Genomic DNA, 23,811 nt, shown 5'->3' on the forward strand with positions numbered 1-23,811 from the left:
ACCTAGAAACTCGAGATGAACTCTAAGAAACACAGCTCTAGATGCACAGGGACTAGCAGAGCTTTTGAACCTGGGAAAGCGGGTCTTCATGGCCAAGAAGTAACAGGCAGGAGGCCTCAGGGCCTTAAGGGGAGGGAGCGGGTTCTGCCCCCTCCCTCCATGAAGCTGGGTCCCCAGAGGGCTTGAGGGCGCAGACAGAGAGGTGAACTAGAAAAGGCCACCCAGGGAAGCCTCCACCAGACGGAGGATGCCGTGACCTCCGGCTAGGGCTTGTCCTCCAGGAAGCGAGCCCGCGCAGCCCAGAAAGCCCAAGGCAGGAGCTAAAGTAAACCATGTGCACCCACAGACCGAGGCAGCACAATCCTGCCTTACGGGCACCCCCAACCCAGGCTACACCCCCAAACCGGGCTGCCCAGGACCGCCCGGGACGGAACTTCATGGAACACCAGAGTGCAATCCAATTGTCCAACGCCCCAAACAGCTTGGATGATTCTTGGAGGGAGACTAAAATAAATAAATAAATAAATGGTTTTTGAAAGATTAAAAAGATTTTCTTAAGAGAAACAGCAAAGGATTCTGGGTGAGCAGCTTGGAGCTGAGCCACACCTTCCCCGCCCCTTCCCTGCACCTTCCCTGAACCTTCTCCAGAGCACGGTGGAGAGGGAGCCGGTGCAAAACGGACTCCACAGGATTCCTGGGAAGGGGGGTGTCCCCGAAGTCAGGGGGGCCATGGCCACGGGGCAGGGGGTACTTCCCCGTGGGCCCAGCAGCCTCTGACTGCAGCCAGGCACCGTGGCCACAGGTCTCAGCCTCCTCAGCTTTCCAGGGCAGGGACAAGGTCTAGACCCCACTGACCCCTAAGAAGGTCAGAAGCGGCTGAAGCACGGGGCCTCGGGGCCAGCGGTGAGAACAGACAGCGATGCCTGTCCATCGACAAATAGACCCTTGCTTCTTAAAACGCCCAGGCGGCTCAGTTCCTGCCCCCTCCCCTCTTGCTGGCCTGTCCTGTGCACACAGGGAGGGAAGGGGACAGAGGGCTCAGCCCCTGCCCACACCCCGACCCCCGGACGGCTCCGTGGGCAGCCCTGGGCTGTATAGAAAACCTCGATCTCTGGCCAATCCAGGCAGAGAGCTATAGAGGGTTAGGGGAAGAGGGTGGGCCACCGTGTGCTACAACATCTACTCTGTGCCAAGCAATTTACACACACGACCTCCCAGAATCCTGAGAACAACACCCAGAGGCCCTGCCCTGTTGCCACCTCACAGAGAGCCTGGATTCTCACCCAAGACCCCCCGGCCGGGACCTGTCCACCAGCATGAGTGTTCGAGCATGGCCTGGCATGAAGAGAGAGCCGGTCCCCCAGGCCCCTGGCTCCCTGTGAGGGGGGCAGGGCCCCCCACACCCCTGCCTGGAGGAGGCAGCGCCAGGCCGCCAAGCTGAGAACCAGGATCGGCGCCCAGCCACCCAGAGACGGCCGGCAGCCACTTCTCAAAGTTTAATGTCTCAGCAGGTTTACATTCCTTCTTTCAAAATACCAGAAGTAATTAGACCAGATGGACGAGCTGCAAGCCAATTTCACTCCCTCCCGCGCTCCTTTTTTTTTTTTCAAATCAAGGCCGTTTTCAGTTAAATGAGAACAAAAAAAAAATGTATCCAAAACCCATAAATGAATACGGTATGTATACGGAATTTTTCCCCTAACGCAGCTGAGTTCTTCCTCTCGTCGGTGGTTGGTCCCCACCCCTTCCTCCAAGCTGGTCTGGTGAAGGCTGACGGTGAGGCTGCTCCCGAGGGGCCCTGGGAAGTCACAGTGCCCTGGGGACAGCAGCACAGACTGCTGGGGTGGGGAGGGAACAGGATGCTGCGGGGGCGGGGGGGGGAGGGGGGCCTGGGCGTAAGCTGAGACCATACCATCGTATGGTCAGGCGCTGATTTAGAGAGACCAGCCCCGAGGAGGAGAAGGAGGGGGAGAAAGAGGGGGAAGAGCGCTGCAGGCAAGGAGGCTGAATTTTAACGGAGTCCCCACAGCCTGGCATCTGTCACCTGTTCGTCCATCCATGCATCCATCCATCCATCCACCCAACAAACGTTTATTCTGATGAGCCAGGCATTGTACTAGTGCTGGAGTCAGGACCACAGCACAGAGATTCAGGTCCCTGTTCTCAGGAAGCCCCAAACGTTCTAGTAAGCAGGAAGGAAAGCCGTTGCCAGGCTAATTACGACAGTGGGGCCCCAAGTGGACAGAGGGAGCACCAGAGGCCCCCACGCAGACCCCGCGCATACGGCGAAAGTGGCCGTGCCGAGCAGCCAGGAGGGGCAGACACGTCTCCACTCGGGGCTGGGCCAAGTGGGTGTCCCGTGGACACATGCAGGACGGGCCCCTGCGGCACACCGTCGACACACACTCCCTGCCAGTGGACGCGGCACCCAAGCATAAAGGGCTGCCCGGCAAAGCTTCCGGAAGACAGTACGGAAATAACTTCATGATTCCAGGGAGGCGGAGGGTTCTTAAATAGAACACAAAAAGCAAAACGCGAATACACTTGGCTACACCAGAATCCAGAACTTCTGGCCATCTGAAGGCGCCGCAAAGAGAGAGAGAATCACAGAGGAGGAAAAGCCACTTGCAACGGTACGGCTGACAAAGGGCTCCTGTCCGGAACACATAAAGACTCTCTATGAACCAATAAGGAAAAGACAGACAACCCAATTATTTTTTTTTAATGGGTAAAAGACACGAGCCCTTCTGAAAAGAAGAGATCCACGTGGCTGACAGAAGATTCTCAGCCTCACTGGCCATGGGGGGAACGCAAAGGGGACCCACCCTCTGACGCCAGCACAGCAGAACGGGCACAACACAGGGCGCCTGGGGGGCTCGGTCATTCAGCGTCCGGCTGCGGCTCAGGTCACGATCTCACAGTTCCTGAGCTCAAGTTCTGCATCAGGCTCTGCGCTGACAGTGTGGAGCCTGTCTGGGATTCTCTCTCTCCGCCCTTCCCCTGCTCATCCTTGTGTGTGCGTGCGCTCTCTCTCTCTTTCAAAATAAATACATAAATTTTAAAAAATAAATAAATAGGGGCACCTGGGTGGCTCAGTCAATTAAGTGTCTAACTCTTGATTTCAGCTCAGGTCATGATCTCATGGTTCGTGAGTTCGAGCCCCGCATCAGTGCAGGGCTCTGCCTGGGATGCCCCCTCTCCCGCTCTCTCTGCCCCCCCCCCCCGCCCCCGACTCGGGCTCATGCTCTCTCTCTTTCAAAATAAGTAAACTTAAAATAAATAAATAAAACACAGCAGAACACAATACTGTGCACAAAAGCCAACACAATGCAGTACCTAGCGTGGCCGTCCATCTTACAGAGCCCAGAAGCCAGGCAGAGCCGGACGGTCCCGGGTCAAGGTGGCCAGGTGAAGCACAGCGGGTCCCATTCAATGTGCACTTCAGATAAACAACAAAGAATTTCTCGGTGTACATGTGTCCCGCAGATGGGACGGGACACACTCCTGAATTATCCTCTCTGGCTCGTCCCCTGCTGCAGGACGGGTTGGTCATGGTGCCCTGTCGTGGGGGTGGAGGGAGGGACACAGCAAGGGCTCATGGGAACCTGCACGCAAGCATGGGGCCGGGGACTGGCCTGGGTCGGCTGGGCACATGGTGGCCTGTGGCCTTCGGGGCGTGTGGCCCAACGGAAAGCCGGAACCCTTTTCTGTCCCAAGCATGGCGATTCCCGGTGGCAAAACTTAGAAGAAAAGCCGGTCACGGCGACCACGTGTTTGCTTTCTGTGTCCCCTTCCCAGCTGGTCCGGGAGAGTCCTCAATGTCAAGGCCAGCCTGGGCACGCTGCCCTCCCTCCAAGTGTAGGACCAAGTGTGGAGCATGCCAATGCTACCCCCTGCATGGGGATCCGCAGCACAGACCGAGGGATGAGGGTCCTCTAAGCAGGGAGGGCCTGGGAGGATGTCAGTCCCAAACACAGTGGATCTGTGCTTGCATGCCCCTTGTGATGGGCAGCTCACCCCTCAGGAAGGTCAGCCCCCCCTTCTGGGCTCCTGCCTGAGGGATAGTCTTCCCACGAGGGGGAGAGCCCGCCCTTTTCTCTGCCCTCTGCGGCCCTGAGGAGCCTGTGAGGGTCACACGAAGTAGGTCTGCCTCTCAGCCTGGGTCAGCCCTGCCCACGTGCTCCCGAGGCCTCTGCTGTTAGATCACTCGCGGCTGGTGCTTCGGCCAGTCCCTGACCCCCCGCTGGTGTAACTGCATCTAAAGCTGGAGAGAGTGTCTCCTGTGTTTACCCAACGTGTGAAGAGCAGGGAAAAGAAGGCAAAACCCAAACATCTGAATTTAGTCATTAATAATTGCCATGAGCTTCACCATGGGCCCAGGTGGCTGGGGCTGGGGGCTGGTCCTCGACAGACAGCTGGGGGAGGGGGTGGCGCACGAATCGGCCACGGCGTGAATCCCCTCACGGGGGCGGGTTCATGCCACTTCCCCTGCTGCCGCTGGTGCGTTTGGGACCCCGAGGCTCAGAGAGGTGTGACTGCCCAGGTCAGACATGGAGCGAGAGGCAGAACCTAGCGATGTGTCTGCTGGGAATGAGCCAGTACTGCTCCTCTGAGCGCGGCCTCCCTCCCGGGACTCAGCTGCGATGTGCAGGGTCCCCATGGGTTGATAGCACAGGGGAACAGGCAGCAGGAGCTGTGACTCACTGAGAGCTGAGCGCCCAGGGTGAGGGCCTCCGCTGTCCCACTGCGACCCACCCCCAGGCTGGAGGCCACGCTCAGTGCCGGAGCGCCCATGGCCCCTCAAGCCTCTGGCCCTTGCCTGAGCTCTGCCCTCCGCCTGTCCCACCTTCCCCAGCCCCCCGCCCCCCGTGGCCACCTGTGCCTCCTCAGCCCCTGCCCCTCCCAGCTCCCAGGCCCTGGCCCCCTGGCCCCTATGGAATCAAGGAATTGGGGGTTGATGTACCCCCCACAAAGACAGAACCCCCGTGAAGGCAAGAGCTACACCTGTCTGGCCCCCAGCATGTCCCCAGGACCTAGATCAGTGCGCAGCTCTCGATAAAGCCTTGACAAATGAAGCAGGCAAGTGACGGGTCCCCAGGAGAGCATCAGTTGGGTCCCCTGGCCACATTATCCTCATGGAGCCAATAAGAAGGCTTTTTGGAGAACCAAGGGACACATACAGAGCCCGTGGTTCTGGACCCGGCACGTAGTAGGTGTTCATATAAGGACCCTGAATGGCCTCTAGCCTGGAGCGGAAGAGCCCAGACTAGGAATCTAGACAACCAGCCATTAAGTGGAGCTGGGCAAGCCAGGTCCTCTACTTGCCCTTCTGTGAAATGGGACCATTAGAGTTCTGGTCCTGCCTCGGGGGCTGTTGAGGTGTCAGCTGGAGTAGAGCACCTCATCCTGGCCTCCCCTCCAGGGCCCCCCCCCCCCCGCCCCTGGTAACAGTAATTACAGTCAACCTCCAGGGCCTCGCTCTGGGCCCACACAGACCTCACTGTGTCATTTCCGCATATACAGAGGGACCAGAGAGGCCAAGGCACTCGCCAAAGTCACACAGCTAAATATTCACGGTGCCCCGATCTGAACAGCCCTCCCCTCACCAACCAACTGCTGGGCCACTGCTGTTGCTGCGCCTCCAGCCACCTGCTGCCAGCCCCAGATGGGGCCTGAGGGAGACCAAGGCGGCTGCTGGAGAGCCAGCTCACAGCCTGCACACAGAGCACAGATAAGGTATCATTTAGCCCTCAGCATCGAGGGCTGTGAAATAGCAACCCGAGAGGTCTGCTGGAGCCCAGCACAGAGCAGATTTCGCAAATATGGCTCCTCTCCTGCCTCTTCCACCCGCGGAAACCCCAGTTCAAATTTCCCCTCCCACAGGGAGCCTTCCTGGATTTCACCAAGGCCTCCTTGGGTCCCTTCTCTCTCCTGAGCCCCTCCCACTCCCGCAGACAGTCCTGGACTCCACATGGCATTGGGCAGCGGGTGTGGCCTCAGCCGGGACGACGGGTCAGGGGGTTAAGGAGAAAGCACAAAGGCCCTGGGAGAACCTGAACTAAAGATCTAGAACTGTCCATGCTGGGAGCCACAAAAGCCAAACACAGGAACCACTGACGGCCCAAGCACGGAGCAGCTGCACCAACAGCTGGCCTCACTCGGGCCTTGGGGGCCCTGACATCTGGCCTCCAGCTGGCACAGGGGACTGCGGGGCTGGCCCAACGCCCTGGCCCTCCACTCACCCATGGGCCCCGGGAGCGGGCTGTCTTCGGTGCCCAGCCATGGGGTGCACACAGCTGCTCTGGGGGAAAGCGGGTGGACGCCGAGCGACACCTGCCGGGCCCCCTCCCCCTGTGTGGCCCCCATCCCACATCCTGGGTTCCGGCCAAGGCGGGGTTGGAAGCTTGACCTCTGGGGCAACTAACAGCCACGGTGTCTCTGTTCACGTTGAAGGTGCGGCCCCCAGGCTCATCTGAGCCCCCCCCACCCTAGCCACCTTCACACCACCACCCTCTGCAGGAGGTGCGCTGTCCCTCCCAGAGTGCAGGGGAGGAAACCGGGGCTCAGAGAGGTTAAGTGACTCGCCCAGGGTCACACAGCCTGTCAAAGGTGAGGCCAAGACTTGAGCCCAGGCAGTTTGGTTCCAAGGCCACACGATGCATTCCTCCAGAATACAACACTTTTTACAAGGGTTGTGTATGTATGTGGGTGTGTCGGTGCAAGGGGCTGTTGAGGACACCAGACAGGAGATGCAGTTCAGGCTGGCTGGTCTGGCACCTGAAGGCCTTCCCATTGGCCCCCGCGGACCTCACGCTCCAGCACTACTGCCGCCCCAGCTTCTCCCCCGAGGCTGGGCTCCAGCAGCCTCCCAGGCGGATTCCCCCCCCTTCCTCTCTGCTCCTGGCCTTGGCACTGAGCTCCGCACGTCGTCCAGTGCCCCCCAGTCCTCAGAGGGTGTGGGGAGTTCATGGAGACGCCGGACACGCTGAGGACCAGAGAGATGACAGCAGCCAGCTCCTGGGGCGCGGGCCAGTGGGACAGCCCACAGGTTCCCTCTGCTTCATGAGGAGGCCTTGGCAGGATGGGACGAGGTCCTAAACCCACCCGCAGCCTCTGACCACCGGTGTCACTGCGTGGCGTCCACCAAGCAGCCCGGGGGTTTCCCAGACCCTGTGTTGGTACCAGCTCTTCCTGAAGTCCCCGCACCCGTGTCGTCCCCGTGTGCCCCCAAATTGGCCCTCAGCTCCCTGCATGCCTCGCTCTGGTGGTGCGGCTCCGGGCCCCGTTACCTTCCACGACTGTAACTCAGGCCACCTTACCTCCTCCAAGAAGACTTCCAGATCATGCCACACTGTCAAGGACATGTGTCTCTCCCCACTGTGTATGGCCCCCTCCTCTCCCTGTCAGCACTTGGCACCCTGTGGCTATTGCCAGCTGGGCCTCTAAGAACACTTGATCTGTCCACCTGTAGGACAATAAATCAGTCCTTTCAGGGCCGAGTAAGAATTAGAAACCATGTTCATGGAGACCTTCGCCCAGGGACCAGCTTACTGAATTTGCTCAGGATGACCGTCATCACCACCAAACCCACCATCATCACCGTCACCAGTACCATCACCACCACCATCTCCATCATGACCACCACCACCGTCACCACCACTATAATGGCCGTCACAAGCGTCACCACCACCATCATCACCACTATAATGGCCGTCACAAGCGTCAACCACCACTGTTATCACCAGGGCTCTGATGAACATGCTGACCATACATGGAATAGTCACAGCTTGTCCCCATCTTGATCCCCAAGACAGGGACACGGCCTTATTGCTCTGTACGCCCAGCAGAGAGTAAGGGTTTGATGCACACTTGTGATGAAAACGACCCAGTAAACCCAGATCTTTGGCCTTCCACGAAAAGTCCAGCTGCCTTTCCTCAGCCTGGCTGGTCAATCGTCACCCCTCACCTATGCCTCTTGCGTATGTCAGGGGACATGACACAAGGGAGATTCCTAGCATATAGAATAACGGTCGAAAGCATGCGTTCTGGAACCAGAGTGCCTGGGTTTAATCCCAGCATTGCCCCCCCTGCCAGCTGTGTGAGATTTGGCAAGATCCTCACCCTCTCTGTGCCTCACACTCTTGCCTAGAAGATGGGGATGATGACAGTATCCATCTGTACATGAAACAGTCCAGCACAGAAGATACTGTGATGTAACTACTTGCCAGTTAGATACGGGGAAACCGAGGCTCAGAGAGCAGCAGTGACCTGCCAAGGGTCCCACAGCAGGTGAGGGGAGAGTGGAGATTCAGTGCCCAGCAGCGATCTGGAGCTCCCTTGTCGGAGCCTGTCCGGGCCCCACATCCCGTGCTTAGCTTCAGCTCCTCCAGCATCCCCCCGCCCCCCACCCCCGGGTTGGGAAAGCACCTGTGCACTCACCAGGGTGAGCCGTAGACCCGGAAGCCCCGCACGGTAACCTCCGAGTCCTGCAGGTAGATGCAGTTGGTCAGCAGGGACTGCACGTTCTCATAGTTCTCTGGCTTCAGCTTGGACACGGACGGGAAGTAGTAAAAGTCCTGCTTGATGAGGTCAGCCATGAACTCCTGGTCGAAGGTCAGCTCATGGTTGCCGGCGATCACGATCTTGTACTCGTAGGGCAGGCTCCCTGCGGAGGGGGACGCAGAGAGACACAGGGCTCCGCTGTTGGCCTTCTGAAAGCCACCACCCGGCTGGGGTGGGGGGGTGGCGGGAGGGACAGCGACGGCCCCCAGGGTCCCCGCGGAGCAGCTCCTGCTGCACATGCCCAGTGGGTGCCCTCGGATCGCCCCACCCCCTCCCTGCAGCCTGCCTGCTCTGGCCACCAGACCCCAGGCCGGCGGGAGGGACCTGCACAGTTTCCCCCAGGCCTCTGAGCCGCAGGTGCCTGCCCTCCAGCCTCAGGACCTGCCCGCCGCCGTTTTCTCTGTCTGGGAGACGTTTTCCCTGCAAGGAGACCCTGACCTGGACCCCGCAGGCCTGCTCCGCCAGCCACGTGGGGGCCTGGTTCAGGGGGCCTCCATGCTCCAGCAGGAATGTGAAGGGATGTGAACCCCCGGGAGACCCCACGCTGGGGGAAGATCCTAGGGCCCAGCACGGAGTTTGAAGTCCAAGCCCAAGTGTGAAAACAGAGCTGCCTGTGCACAGCACACACTGAACCCGTCACGGGTCCTTCCAGCCTCGCTCTGTGCAGAGGCCCGGCAGTCGTCCACACCACACCGTCCTCCCCGGGCCCCCCTCGCAGACGCCGGCGCAGGGTGGGGGCTGCCTCCCAGGGGCCCCCCCACGAGCCCAGCCCCTCCGACTCAGTAAACCGCCCCCCACCCCAGGCCCCCACCGCTCCCCAGAGTCAGCCTGACCCCAGGCTTGGGCGGGCCCCTGCCTCCCCACCTCCCATCAGCCTCCGCTGCCGGGTGCCCTGGGCCTGGAGAAAGAGTCGAGATGGTACCTGTGGGTGATCTGGATGAGAGGTTGATGGAGAACCAACCCGGAGGCCCAAGCCCCTGTCCCAGCCCCTCCCGGCAGGGCGGGCCCATGGGTCAGATGAGCACCGAGAGGCTCATGATCACCCGAGCCTGTCTCCAGCGCATGGTGACACACCATGGCCATTCCACAGAGAAGCAATGGAACTTCTAAACGACCCGAACTCTGGTTTCTGAAGGAGCCAGAGCAGGGGCACTAAGCTCTACCACCATCTGTGTCAGCAAGAGAGTCGCTTGTCTTGTCCCCCGTTCTTCAGTATGAATGCCGAGCTCCTGTGATCCCAGAGGGCTGCCGGAGCACACCCATCAGCACCAGGCACTGAGCCAGGCGCTCGGCATGTCCACGGTGCCCATGGAGAACCCGAGCTCGGGGACACCGGGGTACAGTGGCTGCTGGAGGACGCAGGGCCCGGAGGTAGCAGAACGGGATTCCGAGCCAGCCCCGTCTGACCGCCGACACTTTCCACCTGCTTGGGGAGAGCGCCCCCGACAAGCCCAGGTTGCGGAGCCCTGTCCTGAAAGCCACAGCCACACCTCCGGCACTGGCCTTCTGTTCTGACACCCCAAGGTGTCCCAGGGGTCCTCACCCCCCGGCTCCTGGCACGGAGAACACCGTTTGGCTGGTGAAGACCGACCCCTCACACTTCTTATCTGGTCCTGGGTGACCATGACCTCCCCAAGAACAGACACAGGGAAAAATGCTGAGTTTGGGGGCCAGCTGATCACGGTTCAAACACCTGTCACCTGAGCAAGTCACTTAACCTCGCTGAGCCTCAGTTTCCCATCTTGATCACGGTGGGTGTGCCTGGAGAATGCCCCTTCCTGGGGGCTAAGGATCTCTGTGCCCCGCTCCAGGCTCCACGGAGCCCCCTTCCCCGTGACTGGCTCCCCAGGGCTCCCCACTCTTGACTGTGACGTGAAACTCTATGTCCTCTGCTCTGTGTTTTGTCATTTGTCATTTTGTCAACCCAATTCCAAAAATGCCCCAAATTCTAAAGACTGTTTGCCTTGAGAACTGATGGCTGCAATGTTGAGTCACATGCGATCGACATGCGGTCAGACTTGACCCCCCCCCCCCCCCCCCCCCCCCCCCCCCCCCCCCCCCCCCCCCCCCCCCCCCCCCCCCCCCCCCCCCCCCCCCCACCGCCAGGCCTTCTAGAGAGAAGTGTTTCCTGTGGGAGCTCCAGGAAGGGCCAGGGCAAGTATCACGGCAAACCATCAATCAACATCATAATAAACAATAACACAACAAGGTTTCAGGAACTGTAACTACAATTACTACATTCTGGTTGCAAGGAAATACATAGAAGGGTCCAGAACCCAGCTAGAAACTTCGCTCTCTGCATCCTGACCCCACCCCAGAAACTGGGACACACATATCCTGTCCAGCCTTGAGCTCTGTGGCTGTTGGACGGCCACCTGAGTCCCAGCCCAGCCACGGGGGCGGGAAGAGGAGAAGACAGAAGTTTCTTCCGAAAAACTGGCAGAGAACCATAGTCTGCTCCCACGGCCTCATCAGCCACCCGAGAATTCCTCCCAAGTTTCCCCTCTTCGGTGTTTGTCAACTCTGGGAGGCCCTGAGACCATGTCAGGCCCAGCTCTGCCACTGACCAGCTGTGTGCCTCAGTTTCCCCACCTGTACGGCGGGAAGAATAGCGGGTACCTTACAAGACCGTTCTGGGATTTCAGAAGGTACCGAACAGAGCCGCATGACGCGTGACACTCACATGCTGTGCGCGGGCAGCGGCCGCTTTCCCGGGCCACAGTTGGCAAGCCAGACCTGCCCAGACACGTGCTGTTTGGCATAACTTTTCTATTTGTATTTGGTGCCAATGTAGTAAAAAAAAATCTAAAAATTTCTAATAGAATGCCATTCTTTGTTTTCTAATAATCGAGCTATGGGTTTGCAAATTTCATGATCCCAGCCCAGTGGAGTGTGGGGGTCTGTGCCTCCCTTAGGAGGGAAGTGGATGTCAGTGGGCCCCAGTCCCCAGCTGTCCCTACACTCAGCCCACGTCACTCAGGCCGGGGGTCCTGCCCACTCCGGGCTTCGGGCCCTTGCTGCCTCCCTGGAGACGGGCGGGGAACAGGCTTGGCCCTTGACGCTCGGTGCCGCCAGTCAGGCGGGGGATGGGCTTTCCGGCCCTCTGCCTCCCCACCTACTTTATCACAGCCCACCCTGCTGGGCCGGCCCAGGGGCGCCGAGTATCCATTCCCGAAGCCGGGAGCCCCAGGAGCACAGAAGGGGATGTGTTTGCCTCACTCCCCTCGCGCCTGGCAGGTCCCAGCAGAAGGCTGGCAAATGAGTCGCCACAGGGTGACAGGGAGTGGAGAACCCCTCGCGGCCCTGCTCCAGCTGCCAGTTGGGGGAGGAGTTCCCGGGGCCCCCGAGCAGCTGGGGAAGGGTTGTAGAGGACACTGCAGGGAAGACTGTCATCTCCTGGACCCCACCGGCGGGCCAGCCACCCTGGGTAACGGCCAGTCCTTCCGATCCCCATGGAACCTTCCGAGACACTCAGGCTGTGGGAAAATGAGGTTCTGAGGTCAGGAACCTGCCCAGGTCCCATGGCAGGTGAGCAGGGGCGGTGACCCCGGGCGGCGGTCCAGCTGACCCCACACCTCTGGGTCAGTGACTTCAAGGCCACCAGGCCACAGAGTCAGCTTGGGGGCCCCCACGGAGCCCCGCCCCACACGGCGGTCAGGGGACAAGGCGTGGACTCCCACTGCCGCCTTCAAGCTCGGATTCCGAGGTTTCCAGGCCCCGTCACCCGTCCAACCCACCAGCCCATCTCGGCGCCGCCCCGGCTCGGGGAGCTGGAGCCACACTCACGTATTTATGTCACGTCTCCAACTGGGGGTGCTCCGTAAGCAAATTAACAAAGTACCCCAACTGTGCGGGGTCATTTATTTCCACAGCTCCCGACTATCGGGATTGGGGAGGGAACACGAAGCTGTGGGTCCTCTCCTCGTCCTCCTGCCGCAGCCGAGGAGGGAACTGAGGCTTCTTCACTCCCAGGGAAGAGGGGTTGGGGGGGGGGACAAGACCCCTGCACACAAAGCCAGGTGGGGAAAGGACCCGCAAGAGGCCGCACGGTACCCTCAAATCCTGTCCGGGCTCTCCCTCCCCTGCAAAGTGGGTGCCATGTGGCTTGGAAGCGGTGGGGCGGGGGGGCGTCCATCAGTAAACCCGTACGTGGTCCGGCACTGTGCCTCTCTGAGCGGAAGGCCAGCCACAGACGCCCCTGAACCTGGCAACTCGCCAAGCCGTGTATGACGTTCAGAGACGCTTAGGGAGAAGTATCCCCATTTTCCACCTGGGAAAAGCAAGGCTCAGAGAGGTTGCCTAAGATTATGCAAGTCAATAATCAAGTGACTGAGGGGCGCCTGGGGGGCTCAGTCGGCTGAGCATCCGGCTTCGGCTCAGGTCATGATCTCACAGTTCGTGGGTTCCAGCCCTGTGTTGGGCTCTGTGCTGACGGCTAGCTCAGAGCCTGGAGCCTGCTTCAGATTTTGTGTCTCCCTCTCTCTCTGACCCTCCCCTGCTCACTCTCTGTCTCTCAAAAATAAATAAAAAATGTTTAAAAAAAATTTTTTAAATAATCCAGTGACTGGGAAGCACAAAGGACCCCGGACAGGGAACGGACCCCGTGGTTCGGGCTCATCAGAACCCATCTTGATGGCCCCCCCCCAAACCATCGTGTGTGCTGCCTCCCAGTGAGCCAGCAGGTGGTGGAGAATGGACGGATGGACGGACGGATGGACAGAGACAGATGGACAATGGATGGATGGATGGATGGGGACAGAGGGACGGATACATTTATCAGTCAGTCCACCCATCCATCCTGAGATAATCCTGTTCTGTCTTTGTACCAGCTGACCTCTGACTCCCTGGATCTGCTTACCTCTCCTCCAGGCTTTCCTTTCACTATCCCGGCAAACCATGTTTCAGGCCCACGACCCTGAGTGTCCATCTTTAAATCTTCTCCATTTGGACCTGCTCCCTTGCCAGTGGGCATTGGGCAGCCAGGACGAAAGGTCTGGAAGCCTGACCATCCCAGCATAGTGTGGCGAAGTGCCCTCCTCTGTTCTAGAACTGCTATCTCTATTGTTACAGCCTAAGGCTGCCCTAGCTTTCAGCGTCTCGCATCACCCCGCAGTGGCCAACCATGACAGGCTTTCTTGCTTGGCATCAGCTCCCCCTCCCGCATCTGGGCAGTGACAGAGGGGAGTGTTCAGGGATGGATTAATGTGCGGGGGCTGCGTGGGTAATGAGAAGATGAACACGAACTCCGGCACACAGAGGGAATTAATGCTCTTCCCTATGTCCCTTCTTGGTGCCGTCCTTCTGGGCAGCCGAGAAGCAAGCTGGCATGCAAGGGAGCCTCCCCGGCGCCTGACTGGGTCCCGGAGGAGCCTGAGGCCCAGGAGGCGGGCGGCGGGGGGGGGGGCCTCCAGGCAGGGATCTGGGCGGCCGTGCCGGCCTGGCGAAGAGAGGGGAGAGATAGGTCCAAGTGCTTTTTCTTACCCCTCCCCCTCCCCTCCTCGGCCCAACAGAAGCAAAGAATGCAGCCAGCCTGTCCCAACAGCCCATCAGGCCACACACCCGCTTCCTCCCCTCGGGCTGCTGTGACACCCCACAGCCTGGTCAGCTGCCCACAAGCTCTGACCCGGTGGGAGCCCTCTTCTAGACCCTGGTGAGACTCCATCGGGGACACTCTGGGAAGCAAGCCTCAGTCCTGAGGTCAGTCCTGGAAGGGACACACAGACGTTCCCGGTCCACACCACTTAGTGGACAGAGGAGGCAACCGTAGCTCAGAGAGGGGAAGGGAACTGCCTGAGGCCACACAGTGAGACAGTGGACAGCAGGTTTGAACCTCAACAGTGCTGATCAGCGGCCAGCCCCTAGTACAGCCTGCCCGATAGGCTGTGGACACTGAGAGCGGCGGACCATGAACTTGAGGGGCAGGTTAGACGGGGGCCAGATCAGCCATCTCCCGACCGCATCTCTAAGAAGCCCCAAGTCCCCTGGAAACTGGCCCTGCTTCTCCTGCTTCCGGAACCGAGGGGCATTGTCATGCCTTTCTATTCTGCACTACGATGTTCAAACCATCTTCCCCAAATGCCAGATTCTTTGAGATCCTGGCATTCACTAGCCATGGATTTGTTGGTGGTAAAAAGACCATGAGGTACGAATCAGCTGAGCCCTAGTGGATGACCGTATTGTTTTAACTCTCCATGGGCCGTATATACCCAAATAGAAACGCAACCGCATACCGAAGCCACATGCAGCAAGAGTGCCTGGTGTTTGGGGCTCGCGGAGGGACACCAATCAAAGCCTCTACTTCTTGCGCTTCCAAGATTTAAAGCTCCTTCCAAAAGGTTACGATTCTTTATCGCTAACGCTTACCCATCCCATGGAACAGAAAATGCTGCCTCCAAACTGCGTAATCTATTAAATTCAACAAGATACGTGCATACTTCTCTGTAATCTATGCCTTCCCTGGAGTGGCGCATCGAGCCCGGCAGAGTTTTAGTGTTCTCTAAATGCGACGACAATCAGGAAAATGCCCACTTACGGCCCCCCCCCCATTCCCATCTCACGGCACACAGCAGAGGGGGATGGAATCCAGAGACAGCCTAACGATCTCTGATTGCATTTTTAGTGCATCTTTGACAGTTCTGTGTTTGAACACTTACCAGTGTCTGGGAGACTCGCATTAGCAGGCTCCTTGGTATGGAGCACGGTCTAGAATAACTCTGGGATCAAGCAGGCTCCCCAACTCAGCTCTGAGCCCCCAGGGGGGTCTCGACACAGCTCAGGCGCATTAATGCTGGTGCTGGACCCACACGGCCAAGCACACTCGGAGGCGGGGGTGGGCTGGCAATCCGGGGAGACGGGGGATTCTGCCCGAAGCCTGAGCAGGCTGGAGAGGTCTGAAGACGCATGCCCGGGCCAGTGGCCAGAGCCAGGCCACAGAACACACATGTGGGCTGTGCCTGCAAAATTTGCTTCTTGCTGCATGGCTGTGAGTACCTCCCAGTGCCAGGCAGTGTAACAGGCAGATTCCAGTCAATGCTTCTAGACTCCCCTGCGTCCCCAGGCGAGCGGCAGGAGAGCACAGTGGTCCGGGGTACACACCATGGAGCCAAAAAAGCCTGAATCCCTTTGCCACCTCCTGGCCATCGGCCTGCGGTGAAAACTCTTACTTCTTGGAGCCTCAGTGTCCTCATCTGCAAGAAGAATGTTCAGGATTCTTGCAACAAGCACACTAGGAAGACACGTAAACATCCGTGTTGTACGCACCTCGGGATTTGTTTTAATTGGGTATAGTAAGACACGCACACGTGGAAATGACTGTCATGAATAAGGAAGTTAGTACTCACAGACCCCTAGACACAGGCGGCGTTCAGGGCCACACCCAGCCCCACGGGGAAGCCAGGGCCGGTCAGGAGGCAGAGGAAAGTAAAGAAAAACCTGGATAGGAGACTTTGTTGTGGTTGCCAAGGGAAAAGAGAGGGAAGCAGGGTAAGCAAGTTTCGGATTAGCTAGTTTGAACAATTCTGGCAGGCCCTGGGAGATGGGGGCTGTCCCTACTTGTAGGGTGCCTGGCCCTGGGGTGACTGGTGCAGCAGAGAGGGGCCAAGACCGTGACAGCCTATAAAGGAGGTGGAGGGTGGGGCAGGGACTCTGGGTTGGTCGGTTGGTACAGGAAAGGCACGCTCAGGAGCACCTGGGGGGCTCAGTCGGTTAGGCGGCCAACTTCAGCTCAGGTCATGATCTCACGGTTTGTGGGTTCAAGCCCCACGTTGGGTTCTGTGCTGACAGTTCAGAGCCTGGAGCTGCTTTGGATTCTGTGTCTTGCTCTCTCTCTGCCCCTCCCCTACTCATGCTCTGTCTCGTACTCTCTCTCAAAAATGAATAAACATTAAACATTTTTTTAGAAAAGGAAAAAGAAAGGCACGTTCAGAGGTGGGTCCGTTACTATCCCCGGAATCGGTTAACTCTGGGAGAGCCGTCCCTCTGGGCTCAGCAAGGCCCCAAGATGGCAAAGCATCAGAACACAGAAAATCACAGGCCTGTTGGGACAACCCGGGGAACAGCCAGCACCACCGCCTTCCAGGGCTGTTAGGAAAAGCAGACACTGAGCTCTAGGACACAGCCCAGACATGCTCGCCGGGAAGATCAGGATGAGAAAAGGGGGCTGGGGGGTCAGGTCACCTGCCTGGGGTCACGGGGGCAGGTCGGCCTGCCCAGAGCTGGGTGTGGAGGCACCCAGGGTGGGAAGGACACGTCCCAGACCCTGTGCCCCGCCCGGCCTGGCCCGCGTGACCCAGCGTGTGAGGTTTCTGGATTCGCAGCTCCACACTGGTGCCCATATTTAAAAGGCAAAAGCAATTTTTCTTCTGTTCCATCCTAATAGCCAAAATGTTTAACTTTCAAACATTTGTTTTTCTTGGGAAATGTTTTAAAAACAGGAACATTCCGTCCTAATCATCTTTACATGCTTGTTTCCACTGCTCCTGCAGAGCACAGATGACTTCAGGCTGGAAGGGACAACCAAACAGTTTCTTGTTTCTCCTCCCCAGAATGAGGCCGGAGGGGGCCAGAACCATCTCACAGGAACCTCCCTGGAAGTCACGGCCTGCAGGAGCTCACCTGCACCAAGACGGTCAGGAAACACTGGGCCTCAGTGGGGGACCGAGCTGGCAATGGCTGGCGCTTGAGGCTATGGTGCCCCCTCCAGGCCAGGTCCTGTCAGTGCTCTGACCCCACCTTGCCCACACCCCGCATCCCCGCTGGGCGCTGCCCAAGCACCCCTTGGCTGCTGAGGACCTCCTGACATTTGTTCCTGCCGGTCCATCCCCCGGGACCCCCTCCCTGCCCTTCCTTCGGAGGTCCCTCCAATTCCACTCACCCTACACGGTCAGCCCAAGTGCCACTTCCTCCAAGATGCCTGCCAGGAACACCCTCTTTCTCCCAATCTGGGCAGGGGGGTGGGCGTCCCCCAACACCCAGGGCTCCCAGCCCTGTCCAGCCAGTGCTCTCACATCCATCACCAGCCTGGGCGCCCTGCCGGGGACCTGCCGGGCCCGGGACTAGCACAGACAGGTCACCACACACATTCACTGAACCCACAGGTACCATCATCCACGTAGGGCAGACGATGAGGGTCAGAGGGGTCAATGACTCACCTAAGGCCTCCTCTAAGGACGTTCTGGAAGGCTTAGCTAATTGCTGTGAATGGGCCAACGATCATTCAGATGCAGACCAGCCTGTCAGGTGGCAGCCTCCACAATTCGTGGTTTTCACTCAACAGACCTCAGGGGTGCGTGGGCACCAAGGCCCAGGGCAGGGCGCTGGCGCCGTGAGGCCACGGGAGGGGCACTGGACTGCGTGGCCACTCACCAGACCCGGGCCGAGGCCAGCTACCCCAACTCTCCCATGATGAGGGGACGTGCGGGTCTTGGCCTCGGAGACCTTCCAGGCGGGGGTGTGCGTGATGCTGGGCGGAGGCTCCCCGGAGGGTGTCACAGGGTAAGACAGCAGGACCGAACGGACACCTTCCCAGGATGGGTATTCTGAAGGCCCGCGTTTCTCTTTGTGGCCGACATCCCACGAAATCAACAGTAAAGGAATCAAAAAGACACGACCCTCCAAAGGTTTGGAGTTGGAGCAATGGATGCCTGGCTGGGCAGAGAAAACTGAAACCAAAGTCTTGGGAGGGGTGTGGGGAGGGGAGGCGACCCCAGGAAGCAGACCCAGCTTTGGCCAGAGCCCCAGGTGGTTCAAGGACGCAGACCCACGTGTGTGGTCTGACCTAGAACCTACAGGAGCATGGGGAGTCGGGGCCCTGCCTTAACACACCCACTCAGCCAGCCACGCCCTCCCCTCCCAGGCTCCCCAGTACAAGGGAGTTTAGTCTGAAGGGAAAATAACAGCTCAGAAGAATCTCACTTAGGGACCATCAGGCCCCAGGGAAGACTGGCAGCAAGGTAGGGGCTGAACCAGAGGAAGACACGGTGAAATCATAAACATGGGAACTTTGGGGAGCCCAGGCCCCTTCCCCATTCAGCTCTCACGTTCCGGAAGCCCGGCTTGCAAAGAGGGAGCCCCTCTCTGGGGAGAAAGACAAGGCATCGAGGGCTCCCCCAAAGAGACGGCCGGGTCCCCGTCATCCCTGCACACACCCTCCGCTTTCGGAAGCACAAACACAGGACGCCAGGCCTCGGAGGAAAACCTGCATGCCGAACTCAGAGGCCAAAACAACCAGGGGAAAGGCCATTGGGGGAAACGGGGCTGACGCAGGGGAAATAACTTACTATAGTTAACACCCTTGGTGAGATAATAGAAGATTCTGCACCCATGAAATTCTAGCAGGGTTTTCTTCACAAAGGAAGAAAATCTTAGTAGAATTTGTAAAATTTGGTCAACGAGTGGGAAAATAAATTTGAGGAAATCTCCCAGAGACTGAAACAAAAACACAGTGACCTGAGAACCAGGGGAGAGAAGATACAAATTTCAGTTGTATGAGTTGTAGGCAGAGGCATCACAGATAGAAGAGGGAAAATTTAAAAATGTAACAATATAGAAGACATCCCAGGATTTTTTTTTCTAGTGTTTTATTTACTTTTGAAAGACAGCGTGAGCAGGGGAGGGTCAGAGAGAGAGAGGGGGAGATACGGAATCTGAACACAGGCTCCAGGCTCTGAGCCGTCAGCACAGAGCCCGACACAAGGCTCGAATCATGAACCGTGAGATCATGACCTGAGCCGCAGCGGGTCGCTCAACCGAGCCACGCAGGTGCCCCTAAAACGTCCTAGAATTAAAGCACAAGGTTTGTTCCATTAAAAAGCCTGCCTGAGCAGTGCCTGCGAGGCTCAATTGGTTAAGCTCCGTTCATGATCTCACGGTTCATGGGTTCGAGCCCCACAACTGGCTCTGTGCTGACAGCTCAGAGTCTGGAGTCTGCTTCAGATTCTGTTTCTTCCTCTCTGTCAAAAATTTCAAAAAAATTAAAAATAAACATTAAAAAATGCCTGGGCAGGTCAGGCAGCCATTAATGACATCATAGATGTCACCTGCTGAGAGTCTGAGACAACCCTCCACATGCCCTGTTTGTAACTCACCATAACAGCCTCACAAAATGGGCACCATGTTTGACAGAGAAACTGGGGTTCAGTGAGGATAGAAAACTACACAACTGATAAGCAGAGAAGTGAGCTTCCCCTCTATCTGTCACAACCAACACATATTAAATGTGCTGGAGTTTTTAAAATCAAATATGCCTCCAAAGAAAAACTGTTGCCCTATATTTAAGTCCTTACAAGGTCACTCCTGTTATGAGGAGCTCTGAAGGACTTTATTTTGAATAACATAAAACTTTGAAGAAGATCTTGTGGCCACTGTAAACAGCCTTTGAAGACCATTTTAAAAAGCAGTATAAATGTTAGAACAAGTTAAATAAATTCAGCAAAGATGCAGGATACAAAATGTGCAAAAAAACTCAGTTGTCTTTCTATACACTACTAATCAATCCAAAAATAATCCTATTTGCAATAGCATCAAAAAAAACCAAAATACTTAGGAATAAGTTTAACCAGAGGCAAAAGATTTATATATTAAAAACTACAAAACATTTGGTGAAAGAGAGTCAAGAAGTAACCAGTAGATTAAAAGGCATCCCATGTTCATGGATTGGAAAGCTTCATATTGTTAAGATATCAATACCACCCAAAGCTACTACAGATTCACTGTGATTCCTACCAAAATCCCTATGATGTTTCTTGAAGAAATAGAAAACCTGTCCTAAAATTCATACGGAATCTCAAGGGACCCTGAATAGCCAAAATAATCTTGAAAAAAAAAAAGTTGGAAGTCAAACACTTCCTGATCTCAAAAAAGCTACAGTAATTAAAGAGTATGATACCAGCATAAATACAGACATCTGTCAATGGAATAAAATAGAGAGCCCAGAGATAAATCTTCACATATATGGTCACATGATTTTCAACAAACATGCCAAGGCCACTCAACAGGGGGTAGGGAGGGGGGAAATGACACTCTTCTCAACATGTGGTTCTGGGAAAACTGTCTACCTGAATGCAAAAGAACAAAGTTGAGCCCTTCCCTTACACTACATACAAAAATTAACTCAAAATGGAACAAAGACCTACAAGAGCTAAAATTACAAAATTCTCAAGAGAAAACAGGGGTAACGCTTCATGACATTAGATTTCACAATTGATTTCTTGAATATGACACCAACAGTACAAGCAGCAAGAAAAAAATACTTCTAAATTAAAAACTTCTTTATATCAACAGAGTGAAAAGGCAACCCACAAAATGAGGGGGGGGGTAATGTTTGCAAATTATATTTCTAAGTATTTTTTAACATTTGTTTATTTTTGAGAGAGAGACAGAGCGTGAGTGGGGAGGGGCAGAGAGGAAGAGGGAGACACAGAATCCAAAACAGGCTCCAGGCTCTGGGCTGTCAGCACAGAGCCCGATGCAGGGCTCGAACCCACAAGCTGTGAGATCATGACCTGAGCCAAAGTCAGATGCTTAACCGACTGAGCCACCCAGTCACCTGACAAGTTATATTTCTGATAAGGGGTTGATATCTAGAACGTATAAAGACGTCTAGAACTCAACAGCAGAAAAAACACAAGCAAAGGACTTGAAAAAACACTTCTCCACGGAAGACATACAAATGGCCAATGAGCACATAAGGGAAATGCAAATTTCGTTCATCATCAGAGAAATGCACATCAAAACATAGTGAGCTACCGCCTCACATCTGTTAGGATGGCTATTATAAAACAAACAAACAAAAATGACAAGTGTGGGTGAAGATGCGGAGAAATGGGAACCACTGGGCGCTGTTGGTGGGAGTATAAAATGGAGCAGCCACTATGGAAAACAGGATGGCAAAGCCCTGAAAATAGAACGAGCGTATGATCCAGCAATTCCACTTCTGGGTGTATGCCCCCCAAAAACTGAAATCAGGGTCTCAAAAAGATATGTACATACCCATTTTCATTGCAGCATTATTCACAGTAGCCCAAAGGTGGATACAACTCAGGTGCTCACTGATAGACGAACAGGTGCATGCAGTGTTGGGTACCCAGACAACGGAATACTGTTCAGCCTTAAAAAGGAATGACATGCATCCTGACACACGCGTGAACCTTGAAGACATGCTCAGTGAAGGAAGCCAGTCACCAAAGAGCAAACGCTGCAGGGCTCTACGATTCCACTCCTGTGAGGTGCCTAGAGCAAACGGATTCATAGAGACGGAAAGAGTGACAACTGCCCGAGGCTGGGGGACGGGAGGGAATACAGGGATTTATGGTTTAATAGGTACGGAGTTTCGGTTTTACTAAAGGAGAAAGTTCTGGAAACAGATGGTGGTGATGGTTGCACAGCAGTGTGAATGTCCTTAATGTCACTGAACGGTACACTTTCTTTAAAGTTAAAATGATAAATGTTATGTATATTTTACCACAACTTAACATTTTTTTAAATCTCAGAAGAAAAACACTAAGGATGCTGAATCCCAAACAACTCGAATTATAAACAGGTAGAACCGTAGAGTCTTGGGACCTTAGAATCCTAGAGAGGCTGTTTTCAGCACCCAATCATCCTAATCTTGGATACAAACAATTTTAGAATTTCAAGGTCATCGTGATTTAGAGGTGAACAGGGCTAAGTGGCCCTCTAGAACCTTGACCCCCTCACCATCACTCCCCACATCAAAACATCCTAACTGGTGGGCACCTGGGTGGCTCAGTCAGTTTAGCGGCCGACTTCGGCTCAGGTCATGATCTCGTGGTTTGTGGGTTCAAGCCCCACGTCGGGCTCTGGGCTGAAGCCTGCTTTGGATTCTGTCTCCCTCTCTCTCTGCCTCTCCCCTGCTCACGCTCTGTCTCTCAAAAATAAATAAATGTTCAAAAATATATATATTTTTTAAAAGTCCTAACAGAAGCTTCGGGACAGGAAGCCCACGCCTGCTTCTACCTTCCTAGAAAATACCCTGGCATGGATTTCACCTAGGACTTGACAGCCTGGATTAAAAGCATGGCTACAGGGTCAGATATCTGGTCCTTTCCAGAAAGTTTCACAGGTGCCTCTGGCTATAAACAACCCTTTTAAAGAGGGGAAAGTATGGCCCAAAGCAATGTTCTTTGCCGTAGCCACTGAAATAGGTATTCGAAAATGATGAGGACTAAAGTTCCTATTTTTAAAATACTTCTCCATAAAACCAAGCCCTTTAAAGCTAAGAAGACATGTCGGATGCTAAGATGCACTGAAGTAAAGTCAGCTTGCCACCCCTGTGTATCCATTCCTGTATTTCACAATCCTTTTCCTGGGTCCTAGAAGTGCTGGGGACTGGGAACAGAGATGTGCCAACACAGCCCCTGCTCCTGCCCTCCTGTGTGGGGAAGACGGGCACGTCATTTGGGATCTATAGTAGGGGTGATACCAAGTGACATGGGACGACACAGCACTAAGTTTTCCTTTCCGACCGGGAGTAAGGGCGGGGCTCTGAAACGGTGGGTGAGACAGGTAATCACAGAAATCGGTATCACGGATGAATAGCAGCTCCCCAGGTAGAAGCTCCTAGGACGCGCCCCTCACACAAGCAAAGGCTTGGAGGTGAGAAAATCCACCTGCTAGGTGTCTGTCAATGGCTTAGAACTGCAGGGCGGTGGCAGCAGGCCTGGGGGGGACAACTGGGGTCGCACCCACGGGGGCCTCACCCACAAGGCTAAGGTGTGAACTTCACCCAGGACACAGCAGGGCACCGATGAAGAGCGCTATGCAGAGGGCACACAGTGGGATCAACGAACACAAAATATTCTTTAGAGCATCAACATGACACGCGTTAGTCTGAAAAGTGATTATTTTGAGAGGTCGGGACGTTACCGAAGAAAACCCCACTCTGTCAGCTCGACGCTTCCCCTCCAGTGCGGGGCCTGTCAAACCGCCCAGAATTAGCTCCAAACGGCCTTCGGTGAGCCTCAGAGCTCAGCTGCATCGTGCACACGCAGAAAGGTGTGAAATTCGTCTTCTTCTTAAGAGATATAAAAAAAAACCTATACACTTAAAAAAAAATCTGCTTTTCTTTTAAAACAAATTTCAAAGAACTAAATCCTAACTCTTAAACATCTGATTGTTAAAAAAAAAAGGCGGCCTCCTTGGAGATATTAATAATAATAATTAAAGCTGCCATCAGCCTTAGTATCTACTGTGTGCCAGGCACTTTGGATGCATTCATGAAATAGTTACAAC

The 23,811-nt window shown here is 55.7% G+C and overlaps 1 protein-coding gene across 1 annotated transcript in view; it reads right to left on the bottom strand.

Annotated features, from left to right (window-relative positions):
• The window catches only part of MPPED1 (metallophosphoesterase domain containing 1), a 58,942-nt gene that overhangs the window by 15,823 nt on the left and 19,308 nt on the right, over positions 1-23,811 (bottom strand). The window contains exon 3 of the mRNA XM_029955655.1: positions 8,440-8,665. Coding sequence (XP_029811515.1) covers positions 8,440-8,665 — 226 coding nt within the window. The remainder of the gene's footprint in view (positions 1-8,439; positions 8,666-23,811) is intronic.

This window comes from Suricata suricatta, chromosome 10 (assembly GCF_006229205.1).
Source record: "Suricata suricatta isolate VVHF042 chromosome 10, meerkat_22Aug2017_6uvM2_HiC, whole genome shotgun sequence".
Classification (NCBI taxonomy): Eukaryota; Metazoa; Chordata; class Mammalia; order Carnivora; family Herpestidae; genus Suricata; species Suricata suricatta.